This window comes from Rhagoletis pomonella, unplaced genomic scaffold, assembly GCF_013731165.1.
Source record: "Rhagoletis pomonella isolate Grant_MI unplaced genomic scaffold, Rhpom_1.0 Rhpom_scaffold_00003, whole genome shotgun sequence".
In the NCBI taxonomy this organism is placed as follows: Eukaryota; Metazoa; Arthropoda; class Insecta; order Diptera; family Tephritidae; genus Rhagoletis; species Rhagoletis pomonella.
In genome coordinates, this window is record NW_023458557.1 from 24610829 (window position 1) to 24627770 (window position 16942).

Below are 16942 nucleotides of genomic sequence, written 5' to 3' on the forward strand. Positions count from 1 at the left end.
AAGCAGGAAGATGTTTAAGTTGTTCCTTGCTAATATGCAAGCTCGAGTCTTATCTGCATTTTGTGCGGAAATTAGCTTAAAGCCCTTCACCCCAAGCCCGCAGATTTTGTTGCCGAGTATCCACGGCTCCTGGATGAGGGCAACGTCAAGTCCACCGGCAGCCAGGCGGACCTCAAGATTTGCGGACGCGAGTTTAGAATGGTGGAGGTTGATCTGGATCAGATTCATAAGAATCCGTCCGTTTTACCTCCACCATTGTGACATCTACGTCCGCCTCCTCGATCTCCTCACCCTCGGTGTCATCGGCGAGGAGATCCTGTTCATAAAACAGCGGCCCCAAACCGGTTAGCCCCTCTGAGTCGGATGAGCATTGGCTGCTGGGCAACCCTTCTTTACCACCGCTGCGCATGCCGGACTTATCACTCTCCTCATTAAGGTACAAGCCCGGTTCGTCGCTGCGGTAGATTCGAACGGTTGCGTCAACAAACCCGAATCTGACTATCCAATCCTTCTGCGCCAATGGGGCGAGCGATTCGGCAATGAGGATCAGCAACACCTGCCTTCTGTTTCCTATCGGCTCTTCGATCTTCCCCACCTTCCAATTGTGTGTTGGCAGGTCCTTATTGCAGGATCTAAAGATCCGCTCTATTTTTTCAGGCTCGGCTGGTTAAGCCTGAATCCAAACCCGAGCCCTAGGTCTGCTAGGAATCTCTTCCTTGCTCACCGCCTCTAGTTTGGCTCCCGGCCAAACCTCACCTACCTTGCTAACGGCCAACCTGTAGAGCTGGGCTGACCTATGGTCCTCGCAAGCGATGAGCTTTGCCCTACCTTGATACCAACCGGAATCATGGCAGAGAGGAGGAGGTCCAGGGTTTTCCTCTAAGACCTGGAGGTAGATTTCGGCAATAGCCTCCTCCACCTGCCTCCATTTCTCCTTCGGGATGGTCCCCTCCTCCTCCCCTCTGTCAATGATGGCCAGTACCTCACCGCCTCCCTTAACAACGTCCCTGAAGGAGGGGTATTTATGGCCACCTGCTCTCTGTCTTTTGGCGACCCTATCCCCTGCCTGTTCAGCAGATCGTTGCCTCTTTGGAGCAGAGCCTGCCGGTTTGCCCAAGCTGGCTACCACTCCCCTCACCCAGTCCAATAACTTGATTTCTTCCTCCGTCAGCTGTTCTGTCGGCAGGTCCCCTATCCTATTAACGACCCTAATGGCCGCCTTTCTCTCGTAGTAGGCCTGCTTAGAGGGGCGGACATGTTTAGCCGGCTCCCCCTGACCTGCCGGTTTATCCTTGAAGCAGGTGCCGCACCCCGCCCCTGGGTTGAGGTGTGTAAGTTTTGGGGTCTAAATTCCCTAGGCGGAGCTGACGTCGCAGCTCCAGCCGAGAAATGGTTAGAGACCGGTTTTCCCAGGCCTCTACTCCCCCCCTGCCTCCTACATTACTCGCCCTAGGACCAGCCCTTCCGCTTAAGCCCCCCCTCTGTCTCCTATCACTGGCGGTCTGATCAATGCCTTGTCCGAGGCTGTAGCATCAATCGGAGCCACCCCTGTCGGTTTTTTGGGAGGACCGTCCTCCGTGGATGTTGTTTTTATTTTTGAAAATGAACTCATATTTTAGTCCCACGAGTGTCGGACAGTGGAGGTCCGCCCGCACAGACGTCCGTGTGTGCAGGTAAGGCTTGACAGAACCGGAGGTCGCCAGGTATCCGGAACCTAAACTGTAGTGCCCATTACCAGTCGGCACCCTCGTGGAGGGTTCAGCCGGAGGGTTTTCGCCGACCAACTGTGTAGGTATACATAAAAAAAAATGATTGAAATTAACAAAATAAAAATTTGTATTACATAGAAACGTGGCAACCCTGATGGAAAATGTTTTCTGACCAAAGTTCTTAACAATACCTTTCATTGGATATCCATATTGCGATGTTTTAGATAAATTTTGTAGAATCGAAAATAAGTGGCAACCTTACACTATTATCCTAAGAGATAACAATTTGTATATAGGGAAAGCATTTTTTAAGAACCTTCTCTTGGTACTCATAAATAGTAATATTTTACCTTTTTTTTACAAAAAATTAAATTAATATGCGATTCAAAATTAGGTGGCAACCCTATTACAAATATTTTGAATAATGGATCATTAAAATACCTTCCATTTGATACCCACATCCCATATTATGATGTTTTAGTTAATTCGTAACAAATTTCGAATAGGTGGCAACCTTATACGGGTCTTCTCGGGGATAATGCCTATTCAGATAACCTTAAAATCCAAAATATTATCAGTGTACAATATTTCATCGAAATCGTTAGAGCCGTTTCCGAGAACCCTGTGGATATATATATATGATGCTTTCCATTTCCAGACAACCGGTCAGGTACGAGCATGATTTCTAATTTCGACCAAACTCAAATACATTGTTTGTTGGTCCAAATAATGAGACACGTATTTTTACTTTTGGCTCGGAAAAATTTTTCGGCCGAATTAAACGCGATTTTGGTTTTCAGGCAAAAATCGATTATTCGAATTGACAGTGAGAATGTTTTTTTAAAATGCCCATAACTTTGTCAAAATTTAATAGATTCCAACCATGGTGTAATAATAACAAGGTGTTGTCAGTAACTTAACCTCACTTTTTCGGCAGGTCTATTCCGGTCACGCATTTTAAAGTACTAATTATTTATTACTTTTAATCCGTTGGTGCATACTACTTCAAATTAAATGTAGAAAAATGTATAATTACAGGCTTATAAGCCTGAATATATGTTTGTATCGGCAGCTCCACACAGTTTAGACATATATTGTAACTTTAAAAAAGTAAAAGCCGTAAAATAACGCAATTTCCTATTAGACTGTAAATGATATTCTAAATAGATTAAAACACATAAATATCGATAATATAAGCGAATTCCTAATTTAACCATGCAACCACTATATTCTAGTGTATCAGTAGTTCATTTGGCTCAATATTATGACAATGCAGCAAAAGTTATTTAATATAAAAAATCGCCTTTCCATACTATTTTTGTGAAAGTTTTTCTCCATTGATAACCACGATATCTTTTATTTTTCTACTCTTTGAGTACAAAAATTATACAAATCCAGCAATTTTAAATATTAATATTGTTCTGAAAACACCAAGTTCTTTAAAAATTGCGATAAAATGAATTACTAAAATGGAGTATTTTAGATACTATTTCCCAACGAATAGTAGTATAAAAATTAAGATCGGCAGCACTGAAAATAAGCATGCCGATCTTGTCAAAATCACAACAAACACGTCGCTAATGACAACACCTTGTTATTATTCCACCATGGATTCCAACAATGTTTTTACTCAAATGTCAGTAATTCTTGTCACTTCAAGATAGAATGATATAATTATTGATTTTCATTATTTAAAATTTTTTATTTAACAGTAAACAAAAAGCGCTAATTTTTTTTTACATTTAATTTCTCAAAAAGTGTATTTTTTTTACTCTCAAACTTTTTTACCGGGAAAGAGACACTTTGAACTACAATCAACCCAAATGTCTAATAGCGAAGTTTTTTTTTTCTGAGTTATGATTTTTTATAGAAAATATACGTTTTTGTGGTACATACTACAATATTCTTATATTGTTTAACTAAATGGTACATATGTATGTAATATATCAGCAAAAAGTACAGCCGTGATCATTTTTTGTGTATCAAATAGATATTAGAACACACTTTCCACCATACAGTTTCGAAATACAAAATCACATTTTCCCATATATATATACAAGAATTGCTCGTTTAATATAATAAGATAACAGGAGACAGCAAAAAAAATGAAGTGAGCGAGATGAGAGGAATGAGAGAAATATGTAGCAATTCCAACAACAAAACAACTAGCACAGTGTCGCATTTATCTTGCTATGCTATTTTGCAAAATATATACATGGGTTTCGACGTTGCATATCTTGCAGCGATAAGAAATGTTGTCTCCCATGTATTTTGTTGTTGTGTGTTTGCAAGTTATGCAATCCATGCCATCCGTGCTACGTGCAATGGCTTTGCAAGATTTGGAGAATACCCCTAATGTTTTATCGATATTTTGCTGATAAAAATCACGTAGAATAAATTAAACGGAGTTCGTATACAAACTACAAGCGTTTATAATATGTGGTGATGTTAAAAGTTCATAACACGGCAAATAACCATCATATAAAAAAGTTGTGTGTATGTACACACAAGCAGGGTTCGGATTTGCCTCATTTTAGCCCCTCGCTCGCTCGTTAGTTTGCTCTGAGCTTGCGCAACTCACGAGCAACAGGCGAGGCTGTTTGCAAACGAGCACTCGTTAAGTACGAGCGTACGCACTGAGCAGCCAGCGAGCGAGTAAGCAAACGAGGGCAGCGCAAGAGTAAAGCGTCAAGCAAACGAGGACCTCATAAGCGCTTCTCTCGCGAGGGCGTCGTTGCGAGCGAGGCACTCATTTACAGCAGACGATTGAGGCGAGTATATGAGCGAGGCAAATGAGGCAAGCAGATTATACAGGCAAACGGATTGTTTGGTCAGAACAAATGTATGGGATAAAAATTGCTTCAACTAAGAATTTCGAGTAAAGGATTGTATGTACACATGCAGATATGTATATACATACATATACTATACACATATGTATGTATTTATTTATGTATATATTGTCATGCACAGAAGAATAGATGCGTGCTATTTTGACCAGTTTTATCTACTAAGTAGATACATATGTGCATACATATCTATGTATGTGTAATATTTTTAATGCTCAATAATTTTTTACAAAATTTCAACTTATTATACATGAAAGAAAGACCATACAAGTCCCAGCAAGTTTCATACTTTGCAAAAATAATAAGGTTTTATGAAAATTTTAAACTTTTTAATCAGATTTATATAACATTTCACATAATTTTATTTATTTGCAACAGCTGATGACCGACGCACGCGATCTTTCGGTTTTGTGTTGGCCTTAGCTTTGCCAAATTTTGGCTATGTAGACGGCTGCATTGAAATTCAACGCCAACGCAACGCCAAAGTTGTATGTGAACCGCCCTCTAATCTTTGTTTACGCACATTTTCCCATGTCCACATATGTATATGTACATACATACATATGTCCTTGAACAACAGACAACAAATAATTTTGTTCACAAAGAATTATGTACATACATACATATATTTCTTTCAGTTATACAGCATAACTGCTACAAGAAAATAGCAAACTATTTTGGGGTGTTAAAAAGTGCTTAGTTGTTTTTGTTTGTGCGGCACACACGATTTACTATCCTCTTTACTTATTTTCTCTGTAAAGAAAAAATACATGCATATGTCCATACATATGTACATATGCATGTACATATCGTCGTTTAAAGTACAAAACCGCGTATCGTCATTCTGCAAAGCCGCGTAACTGACATTGGCTGCCAAAAATTGGATTTGCTCACACTAGCTCTTGGCTCAATCTTTATCCATTCGTCCTGAAATATACAAGCCAGAAATGCGATTGCTTTATAAAAAAGTTAACCATTTTGAAATATGAGTGTTTTTACTCTCTAGAAAATAATTCATGCAATCTCACATACTCGGTTTTGCATTTTGCTGATACGCGGTTTTGCATTTTGTTGATTCGCGGTTTTGCACTTTAAACGACGATATACAAATATGCATGTTATGTATGTTTTAACTCTAAAAAATATTATATTAAATAGTCTATGCTTATTTATGTAAATAAATTTTAATTGTTGATTTAAATGCTTCCCTAATATAATATTCATATATTCATATGAATATATATGTACATACATACATATAATAACATATTTTCGTACATAATCTATTGACATACATTCACACATTTTTATGCCCAAAAAGGCATGTGTTGTGTAGTACACTCGTCGCTCACTCGTTCTACCTAGCCGAGTGAGTATGCATACAGTTACTCGCCTCGGCACTGCGAGCGAGGCAACACACAGCAGCCTCGCTCGTTTAATAGGGGCGCGAGCACACAAGCGGCGCTTCCTCGTTTGCCGAGCAAGCTTAACTTCTCGTGCCTCGCATTATTGCTGCTACGAGTACGAGTTGCGAGCGCCTCGTTACCTGCGAGGCATTGAGTAGGAGTTTGCTCGCTCGAACTTCGAGTTTTTGTCTACCCTGCACAAGACAACTTTTAAGTTGATGACATGAATGAAAACGCAGTATGCAATGATAAGCTAATAAGCGATGCAATAAAAATATATGAAGATCGATAGCATTTTTCTGTGGAAAACTGTTATGAATAGATACAATATTTTAACCGTTATTTTTTATGGGAAAAAATAAAACTGAAATGCTAACTCACTTATTTTTTCGATCGAAAATAACCGTTACAATTTTTTACCTATTCATAACAGTTTTCATTCATGTCATAAACTTAAAAGTTGTTTTGTGTATACACAAAATTTTTTTATGGTTATTTGTCGAGTTATGGGCTTCTAACATCCCAATTTAATATAAATGCTCGCAGTTTGTATACGCACTCCGTCTAATTTTTTCCACGTCAACCGAAATAGGTTTTCATGCGATTGCTTTTGATTTAACTGAGCGAAACGTCAAATCAAAATCTTACGCCGAACAAAAATTTCGAAATTCAGTTATCTTTTTCCGCCCGCCATTCAATTTCGGTTGGTTACATACAAGTTGTATGAGCATGAGAATGACAGATAGTTGCCGGCGTGCGTATATAAGTATATTAGGTTGGCCTTGAAATATTAAAGTTTGTTTTTAAATAGTTTTTCGTACAGGAAACAAATTTCAAAAATATATTTAAAAAAACAAATGTTTCCTCCAAAGAGTCAAAAATTATTTTAACTAGTAAAAGGGACCTAAAAATCAAAGTCTTTTTCTTACGGAAAATGTCATCTACTAGTAAAGCGCAAACTGAACACCTCCTTAAAGTAAGGGAGATTCGTCAGTGACGTGGTAAGGACAGCCATGTGAAGTGTAAGTTGCTGGTAAGGTGCCCTTCACCTGGCGGTCCTTACCACTTCCTTGCCCAATCTCCATTACTTTAACAAGGACGCCTTATGTAAGTAGGAATTTAGAATGTATGTAGAAATAACTTCGGCTGCACGTTATTTTGCAACTAACAACGTAATGTGTCGTCGGAGGTGTTCAGTTTGCGCTTTACTAGTAGATGACATTGGCCATGATGACAATTGTGGTACATTCCCACGACAGCCGGTTGTACGTACCGGAATGACTCGGGTTTTACCCGACCAAGGGCTGTTGTTTCGGCGATCTAACCCCGTTTAGTCAAACCCAGTGCCAGAAACCTACACCTGCTGTGTATGGCAGAGACGACTACACCACAACTCCACCTCAGTCAAGTGCAATACTTGCGACGGGTGGAGTCCCCTCAGAGTCTTCTAAGGACTACGGACCCATCGGCAGTGGACCAAATCATTTGTGGCCCCCTGCTGCTCAAACAGAGCAGCCTCCATGGCTAACTCCAGTCCACCTGAGCAGTCCCACGCAAACACCACAGCACAACAACATAACAACACAATAGACCACACCACAACCGCGACAGACCACAGAGCACACACAATCGCACCCACACGCCGCCGCCAACAACTCCTGGTTCCTCCTACAATCTGCACGGTATGTCAGACCATGATATTCCGTAATGTGACATCAGTCAAGCGCAACACCTGCGTTGGCTGGTGCCACTTTAGGCCATGTTCAGGTCTGCGCACCACGCGAGATTGGACGAGGAACTTCGAGGGCCCGTGTTGCACAGCACGGTCGCAAACCTCAACCGCGACGCCAGCCACCACCACCACAGGGCGGCAACCACCTAAGCAGTGCACACAGCCAATGGCGTCACGGCCACACACATCTCTCACACCCCGCATTACCACACGTCTCCCGAACCACATGAAGCTCCTTCAATTTAACTGCAACGGGCTTCAGAGCAAGATCGAGGAGATAACCGTCTTTATGGGAAGGCATGGTATATTGATAGCTGCGGTCCAAGAGACGAAGTTGCACAGCAATTCAACATTGTTGAATTGTGCCGGGTACAACGGGCACCGTCGAGATCGCGAGCGAGATAATGGTGGCGGCTTAGCGTTCATCACGCACCACACCGTGCAGTATCGTCTTATCGATGCAGACATCGACCGCAGGGATACCACCCTAGAATGTCAGGGCATTGCTATCCGGTCAGGCGATGTTGAGCTCGAAATATTCAACGTATATACCCCCTGTCACCTGCTGCCCGGCAGGATATCACGCTGATATAGATGCGCTCCTCAGAGGTGAAAACCGAATGGTAGTAGGTGACTTTAATGCGCACCACGGTCTTTGGCACTCAAGCCTGTCAATAGACAGATAGACGATTCCACATTCTGCACAATGAACGACGACGCACCCACCAGGATTATGGGCAGCTGCTGCAGCTCGCCAGACATAACAATAGTCAGCGCTGGTCTGATAAACAGCATATCATGGCGACCTATGCTGACTTTGGCATCAGACCATCTGCCCATAGTCATCTCGATCGATAAACCAACTGACTTTGCTTCCGCGGAGCACGGAACCTATATCAACTACTCCAAAGCTGATTTGAAAGGCTCCGCGGAATTTACAGAAAATACCTTCGCTGCTCTCCCCACACCAACCGACATCCAGCGTGGTGAACGTAAGTTCCACAGGGCTGTCACCGCTGCTGCAGCTTGCTTCGTACCGGCAGGGTGCATCACGGACCAACGTCCAAATTTCCCTACCGAAGCGGCTGTTCTAACCGATGAGCGTGACAGCCTTCGCCAGGGCGATCCCGGATATCCCCGTATCAGGGATCTCAACGCGGAGATTCGGCAACTAGTGAACGTACATAAGCGGAAGAAGTGGGAAGAACATCTGGCGACCTGTAACTTCACCTCTGGTGTGAGTAAGCTTTGGTCAACCGTGAGGTCACTGTCCAATCCGACGAAGCATGAGGACAGGGTCGAAATTTCTTTCGGCGACCATGTCTCGTCGGACACGGAGCGATGCGCGAGCTACTTTAGCCGGCAGTTCATACTGCATCCTCGGGGGCCAAACCAAGCGTCGAGTGACCAGAAGGCTGCACAAACTGCCAACAAATTGTGCCCCCTTGCTTTCACTTGCGGTGAAGTTCAGGTGGCCATCGGGAAGGCGAAAGCCTCCAAAGCCATGGGTCCCGACGGAATATGCATGCTGCTGCTGAAAATTTTGGGTCCTGCGGGAGTAGCGTACCTAACGGAGGTCCTCAATTTGTCTATGGCCACTCTCATCATCCCAGACATCTGGAAGGTGGGGAGAGTAGTACCACCGCTCAAACCGGGGAAACCTGCCAACAAAGGAGAATCGTATATACCGATAACACTCCTTTCCCCGGTAGCGACGACACTTGAGGCCCTGCTGCTCCCATATTTCACGAACCATCTGACCCCAGCGAAGCATCAGCATGGTTTCCGTAAAGTGCACAGTACAACAACTGCACTTAACGCCATAAACACTCAGACAACTCGTGGCCTTAACCGTAACCGTCCCTGTGAGAGAACGATTCTAGTAGCGTTGGACCTGTCAAAGGCTTTTGACACTGTCAGCCACTCCACGCTACTAGAAGATATAGAGGCTTCCTCTGAGTGGTCCAGACTCGTCGGTAATGTTCAGAGACAAATCGAGCAAACTTAGGAAAATAAAACAGGGGTTTCCACAGGGTGGTGTCCTTTCCCCGCTACTGTTCAACTTTTATATTTCAAAGCTCCTTCAACCACCAGAGGGAGTCTCGATTGTCTCTTACGCCGACGAGTGCTCGATAATGGCGACTGGGAATGGAATTGATGACCTGTGTTCGAAAGTAAACGGGTATCTCCGATCTTTCTCGCCTCTTCACTGCAAAGTGTCTAGCCCTCTCCCCACCGAAATACTCTGCGACCTTGTTCACCACCTGGACGAAGGAGGTCAGGCTACCGCTGGGAATCAACGTCGATGATACACCAATTCCGACGGTGGATAACCCCAAAATACTCGGAGTAACATTCGACAGCCTGCTCTCCTTCTCTGCGCACGCAACCACTATTGTCAACAAAATACAGAGCCGCAACAATCAAGTCGCTAGCCGGCAGTACCTGCGGCAAAGACAAAGAAACGTTGCTGGCAACATACAAGGCAATAGGCCGGCCGGTTTTAAACTGCGCAGCACCAGTGGTTGCCGGGGACTAGTAAGACGCAGTGGATGAAGTTACAGACAAACAGAACACCGCACTCAGGACAGCGACCGGATGCCTCCTGATGTCACCTGAACACCACCTCCAGACGAGGCGAAAATGCTCCCAATTAAGGAGCATAACATAATGCTCTGCAAGCAGTTTCTGGTTGGGAAGAGCCCTCACCTAGGCACGTCAGGAGGCATCTATACGAACTGACGGGCGAAGTCCAGAGGCTCATTAAGCAGCCTCTGGACTCGTCAGCATACCGACAGGCCCTGAACGGCATTCACAGGGACTCAGTCTCGAGTTATGTAGACTCTAGACCTGTGAATGCCGTTCTAGGCACACGAACCCCGGACATTGACGCGACGGAGCTCCATCTGCCTCGGGAGACAAGAACAACAATAGCCCAATTTCGCTCTGGCTGCTGCAGCAGGTTAAACTCATACCTGAGTAGACTAAATGTGGATGTGCCAAATGAGTGTCCGGCATGCGGAGAGACCCCTCACGACTCGAAACATCTCTTCGCATGCCCGGAAAACCCGACAACCCTAACGGCGTTGTCACTGTGGACCGACCCCGTAGAGGCTGCACGCTTCTTAGGGCTGCCGTTAGTGGAACTCGACGACAACGACTGAGATATCAACCGATCTCGGCGGGGTTGTTGTAGCCGCTACAACAACAACAACAACAATTTTGGTACTAAGGACTGAAAGAAAACATGGCTTACCTCGTAAAGTGCTTACCTATTTTCCCAGTGGGCTATACTCCCAATAGAATTACATTTTCGTTTTCAAATCTCAAACACAATCACAAATTAATTCGAAAATTTCCTATAGACAAACGTTAGAATAGTACAAAAACTAACACGTACACAAAAATTTCCAGTAGAATACGGTAAAATTTTCATATTGCTGTTAAGAAATTCATAGAAACTTTACTCAATACACCAAGTAAAGCTAAGATCTGCTTCATTTGAAATCTGGCAGTACTCTAAATAGCACAACTTTCTTATCGACTACTCGATCAGCCGTTTATTTAGTGTGCTGATTTTGCCATCATTGTTTTTTATTACAGTTAATTTTCATATGCGTAACTTTAAAAATAAGTGATGTGGAGCGCAAAGAACTTCAGCAAAGAAAATTGATTTTGGAGAATGTGGCGAAAATAGGCTCAATCGATCAACGAAAGAGATGTCCAAGTATTAATGGCGGGTGTCATCTCTAAAGTATTTTGGCGTGGAAATAAATTCTAATAATGTTTGTAAATCTTTCATTTAAATAGAAATAAAAGAAGGTTCTAAAAAAGTTTCGACTGAATTATTCACATTTAAATTAGTTTTTTTGTTATTTAATACCTGCCAGATTTCAACTGAAGCAGATCTTACCTGTAAAATATGGAGTATTTACCGAGTCTGTTCTGGTACGGTATTTTTTACTACATACATATGTATGCACATATTTATATTGGAAAGCTAAATTTCTACATTCCCTGCAACGATGCATAGAGTTCATTTTAGAAGCAACCAAGTTCGCACTTCCCTTCGAAAATTCTGGGCATGGCTGGTTTATCTAGTACATATATAACGCAAATACAAATGTATTGAAACTCATTTCTTGAAGTTGACTCACTTAATTAAGGTTTTGCCATTGCGTTTGCATTTCCATTTTACTATAAAATAAAATTTTGTTTTTCTCATTGTTTTTTGTTATTGATTCACTAAATACCAATATATCGCAAAACTTTATTTAAAATATTAACACATCCATAATCCTTTTGGGCCTTCAGTTTGTTCTCTCAACGGAGGTTACTACTCAGAAACGGAAACCTATAACAAGACATTCATTTGAATGTCCACTAATTGGCAATGCTAAGGATTTGCCAAACGCTGCACTTTCTACTAATGGTGATATTCTACGATGCTGCAATAAGGAAAGATTTAATCTTTCGTCGAAAATCAATAGGACTAATGTATGTTTTTCTGATGTAGCTAACATTGTGTCAGAGAAGATCGAAGCAATTTACAAAAAAGCTTCTATTCCAGTAGTATCAAAGAATAGAATTATCAAAAAAATTCAGGACTATCACAGTAAGTACATAAATGACAAAAAGTCATTCGAAAGAGACAACAAAAATATGGGCTCAACATATCAATCAAAGCTTGCAGAGTTTAGAAGTTCATTGGCATGGTTATTTGATGTGACATCCTGCAAGTGCTCTTTGACATTAAACTGCACTTGTGACAGGTCTTTTGCTCTTTGCATCTGTTCAAATCCCGTAACTGTAACATGTACATGCGAAAGGTCGAGAAAAATTCCCTCCATTGAACTAAAGTTTATATATGATCAATGAACCAACCGAGAGGGCAAAATTTCTAGCGTTGATCGCAAAACATCTATGAAACTTAACAAGCGTCAAGACGAACGAAAGAAAACAAAACGAGTACATTCGCTTATGTCCGGAGAAAGTAAGTTCTTCCGTTGTACTATCATTTTGTGACGACACAGATGAAGAAAGACAGTCTTCTAAACCGACTCGTTGTCAGCCGCCTCCTACACAAAGGGAAACATTTGAGCCTCCGAAAAGAATAGCAGATTATTTTAAAGATTCAACATTATCTGGTGTTAAGTCGTTTAATCTAAAAAATACAGCTTTGGAATGTGACCGATATGGCGTCTCTGATAGAGTAACCGCAGCAATCATATCTAGTACACTTGTTGATGGTGGAGTCATATCCGAATCAGACAAAGCTTTTTGTAACAGATCGAAGCAAAGTCAGAAGAGAAAAACCGAAAATAAGGACAAGTTTGCAGCAGAATATACAAATCACCTATTCTATACGAAGCTTATTTTTTATGATCGCAAAGATAAGACATTTAACATCGAGATAGCAGGCTCAAAGCGTTTTAGACGTACTATTACAGAAGAACACGTGTCTCTAATTGAAGAACCTGGGTCTCGATACCTTAGCCATGTTGTACCAAAATCTGGAAGCGCAAAACTTATAAAGGAGGCAATAATATTCGATCTAGTCAGTCTATGTTCTCTTTCCCTTCAAGAGTTGGATGTTGTGGGATGTGATGGAACAAACGCAAATACTGGCTGGAAAAATGGTGTTATTCATCATAGTGAAACTTATTTACAACGAGAAGTACAATGGGTTGTTTGCATGTTACACCTTAACGAACTTCCATTTAGACATGTTTTTGAATATCTGGACTAAAGTCGTTTTCCCAGCCAATTGGAAAGGCACTCTTAAATTGTAATACATTACCCGTAGTCAAATTTAAAATCATTGATGGCTTTCTGCCGAATGTAGACACTAATTATCTCAGCAAAGATCAAAAGTATCTTTTGCGCATCTCTCAAGCTATTCAAATAGGGGAATGCCCTCTTGATCTTGCTAACAACAGCAAATAAATAACCAGGGCTATCACGGAATCCATCGTAGAAAATCCACGAATTCAAATGCCCGCTACGAATACGAAAAAATTGCTATCACTGAATCCGAGTGAATTCGAAAATATCGTTGCCAGCTTCGAATGCTGATTCGAAATCAGTTAGTGCAAAGGAAACAACAGACATTTATGTATGTCATTTTGCTCACGCTGCCCCATCAGGCGCAATGGCCGAGGTGCAAAGCACTAGACTGCCAATTGAGAGAGCCGAGTTCGAGTCCGAGTCGTGGGGCAGTGGAGATTTTTTTCTTTTTTTATTTGATTTCTGTTTATTTTTTTAATAAAAATTTTTTTAGTTTATTTTTAGCTTAGATTTTATTATTTTAAATAAAAAATTATTTTTTTTGTAATAAATTTGTATGATATTTAAGTTATTAGGTTTATTTTCTAATAAATTGTTGCTAAACTATTATTTCCTCGATTCATACAAAATATTAATTCATTAAATAGCGTCTAGTAGATGGATGCGTGTATGCAGATATGTATGTATGTATGGCATTGGTATTTTACATCTACGTTTACACAAATATATGGAATTATATCAAACTAAAACAAATTTGGAGTATAATAAATATTTAATATTAAAAATAAAGCAGCTTTCTTCCACTATTTTTAAGATTGAGTGATTTTAAATTTTGTTCCGACAGCATAATCTCGTCGTAGAGTATCTGTACGAATCTTCATTACGAATGGATTCAATGAAGGCTCTGTACGAATTTCGAATTTACGTTCGTAGCCATTCGGATTCTGTGATAGCACTTTCGTAGATTTCACGAAAATCGAAGCTACGATGGATTCTGTGATAGCCCTGAATATACTCAGATTGTATATATCAACACCAAAACCATCTACTGCTTTTATTCAAATAGTTGAATTTACTCTTACATGTTACGTTCAAGCATGATTTTCTATAAAAATAAAAACATAGCTCAATATTAGATGGACCTAAAAATCTCTTCTTGATGATACAGGCATCAAAAAGCTTAACACAAACGTTGCAGGAGGTCGTTCCTCCTGTAATACAAAATTATGCTTACTTCGCGCATCCGGAGAACCTGCTGTTGTCCATGTGTCTGGATGAAAAAAAGCAAATTAGAGAGATTGCATTCAGCCGCATTTTAGAGGCTCGGACTAACAAAGCACATCATAAAAATTCTGGAATACGCAACTTTATTATTCCGAAGTTAAACTTTGGCGCCTCTGATTACAGTGATTTAATTGATTGGAGTAATCAAATACTACTTTCACCACCACTCTTAAGGAAAGTTTCAATCGAGGAAATTTCTCGACTAATTGAAGCAGAAGAGATTCCTCATTGGGACTTTCGAAATTTTCTCTGTCACACGCAAGCTGTGTGTCAGCAGAAAAAGTGGTGGGATTTGAAAATAGAGATGGATTCATCATATCGGCTCTAAAATGAAGGGAAAACATGCCCAAGTTTGATACAAAATCAGAGTTTGCATTTACACAGTAAATGTGTACTTTTATACAGGGAAGGCACACGAAGTGTTACCAATTAAAAATGCTACAATTTTGTCAATTCTTTGTGTTTTTTTTAACATCAGGTTATCATACAAACATGTCAAGTTTAAAAAAATGATAGCTTCGAGTATGCCCGGGAATGCTTCAGATGCTGCACGAATGTGGTCTGATGGACTACTAGATCACATTCGTGCAGACTGTGGAGCATTCCCGGACAGACTCGATGCTATTAATCGCGCTAAAGGTGGCTACATCGAACTGTAATACACTTTTCTTAAAATTTAACATGTTTTTATGATGACCTGATGTTTTAAATAAAAATAGCCAAAATAGACAAAATTATAGCATTTTTACTTGGTAATACTTTGAATGCCTACCGCGGTAGAATATGGTTGGATGGTTGGGGAGGACGGGGTGGAACTCAAAGTGCAGCCCCCTACTCGTGGTGAGTTCTGTGTCGTTTCTAGTCTCTATGAAACGGGCTAAGTGCTGCATTTACAGTATGAAACAAAGAGGCATACAAAATTTCGTAACCAAACAACATTCTCTTAAATTTAAATCTTTAACCTCATCGCGCGAATGGAAGATATTTATCAATTTCAAAATTTTTTTCTGCGTTTTATTTGTCTTTAATTACGCAAGTTTTCCGCGCTATTACGTTTGTAAATTCGGAAAAAGTGTTTTTTCGCTCCACTCTAATGTATATTCTGAGTTTGAAGCACATCGCACTATAAATGCGATTTTTTAGTATAGCTCGACCCCTGTGCCACCTATCAGAAAAGTTAAAAGTTTGTGCACTCCTCCTCCGAAACACCTTTCCAACAAAGCCACAATTATTCGAATCGGTTAAGAAACATAGGAGAAAATTGTTCCCAATTATTCATGCTTGCCTATTTATATATAGACTAGCAAATGCCCGCTTGCTTCGCGGCGCCTAATAAGATCAAAATCAGTCTGTAAAGTAAACACTTTTAGTTTTAATTGAAACGACTAAAAAACGGAATCCTCCTCACACATATGCCAAGAATAGTAGAGCTGTGATTCCATATGGAATACTAATCCCTTTCGATGTAATGCGTTTTACCTATGATCTTATTTCCACCTGTGAGATCTCTGCCAAGCGTGCGCAATATTCTTCTATGATCCTGCCACTTCAGCATTGGTCTGGTGTGTTGAAATACCAGGTTACATTTGTGTAGTGTGAGCTAATGTCAATTGGCTCTCATTACTTTAGATATGAACAATATGAATGTATACATTACAACACCCCTCCTTACATTAATATTGTTCATCTTTTAAATCTTAACTTATTACTATTTTACAAGGCAACAGTTTTTCTTCGTATTTCAATAATTAATAAATTTACCCAATTTTTTAAACTAAATTTAACGATTTTCTATTTTTTACAAACTTTGCTTTATACAGATTTTTAGTTAAAAAATTATACTCGGAATCAATCTTGACAATGACAATTAAACCATCTTCATAATTCTCGTTGATATAGTGATATTGTACCTCAATGTGCTTAGAGTTTTTTGTGAAGTTCCCAAACTTTCCAATTGCTATTGCACCTGAGTTATCTTCAAAAATGTTTATTGGCTTTTCTAATTTTAATTTGAAAGCATCATTTAACAAATTTCTTACAAAAAGTACTTCAGTTACTGCTTCTGACATTGCAGTATACTCAGCGAATGTTGAACATTTAGTTACTTTATTTTGTTTATGTGTTTTCCAAAAAACTAAATTCCCATACATTCTGATAATGAAGCCCGTTGTTGAT

General features: G+C 40.5%; 1 protein-coding gene across 3 annotated transcripts in view; it reads left to right on the forward strand.

Annotated features, from left to right (window-relative positions):
• Window positions 1-16942, forward strand: part of LOC118735089 (probable phospholipid-transporting ATPase VD) — a gene marked incomplete at its 5' end in the record, with an annotated part of 309599 nt that overhangs the window by 269390 nt on the left and 23267 nt on the right. The window contains 1 exon segment of one of the 3 annotated variants that reach the window (XM_036464701.1): window positions 11300-11472. Within the exon segment in view, the coding sequence (XP_036320594.1) occupies window positions 11300-11303 (4 nt within the window). 3 annotated transcript variants of the gene reach the window in all.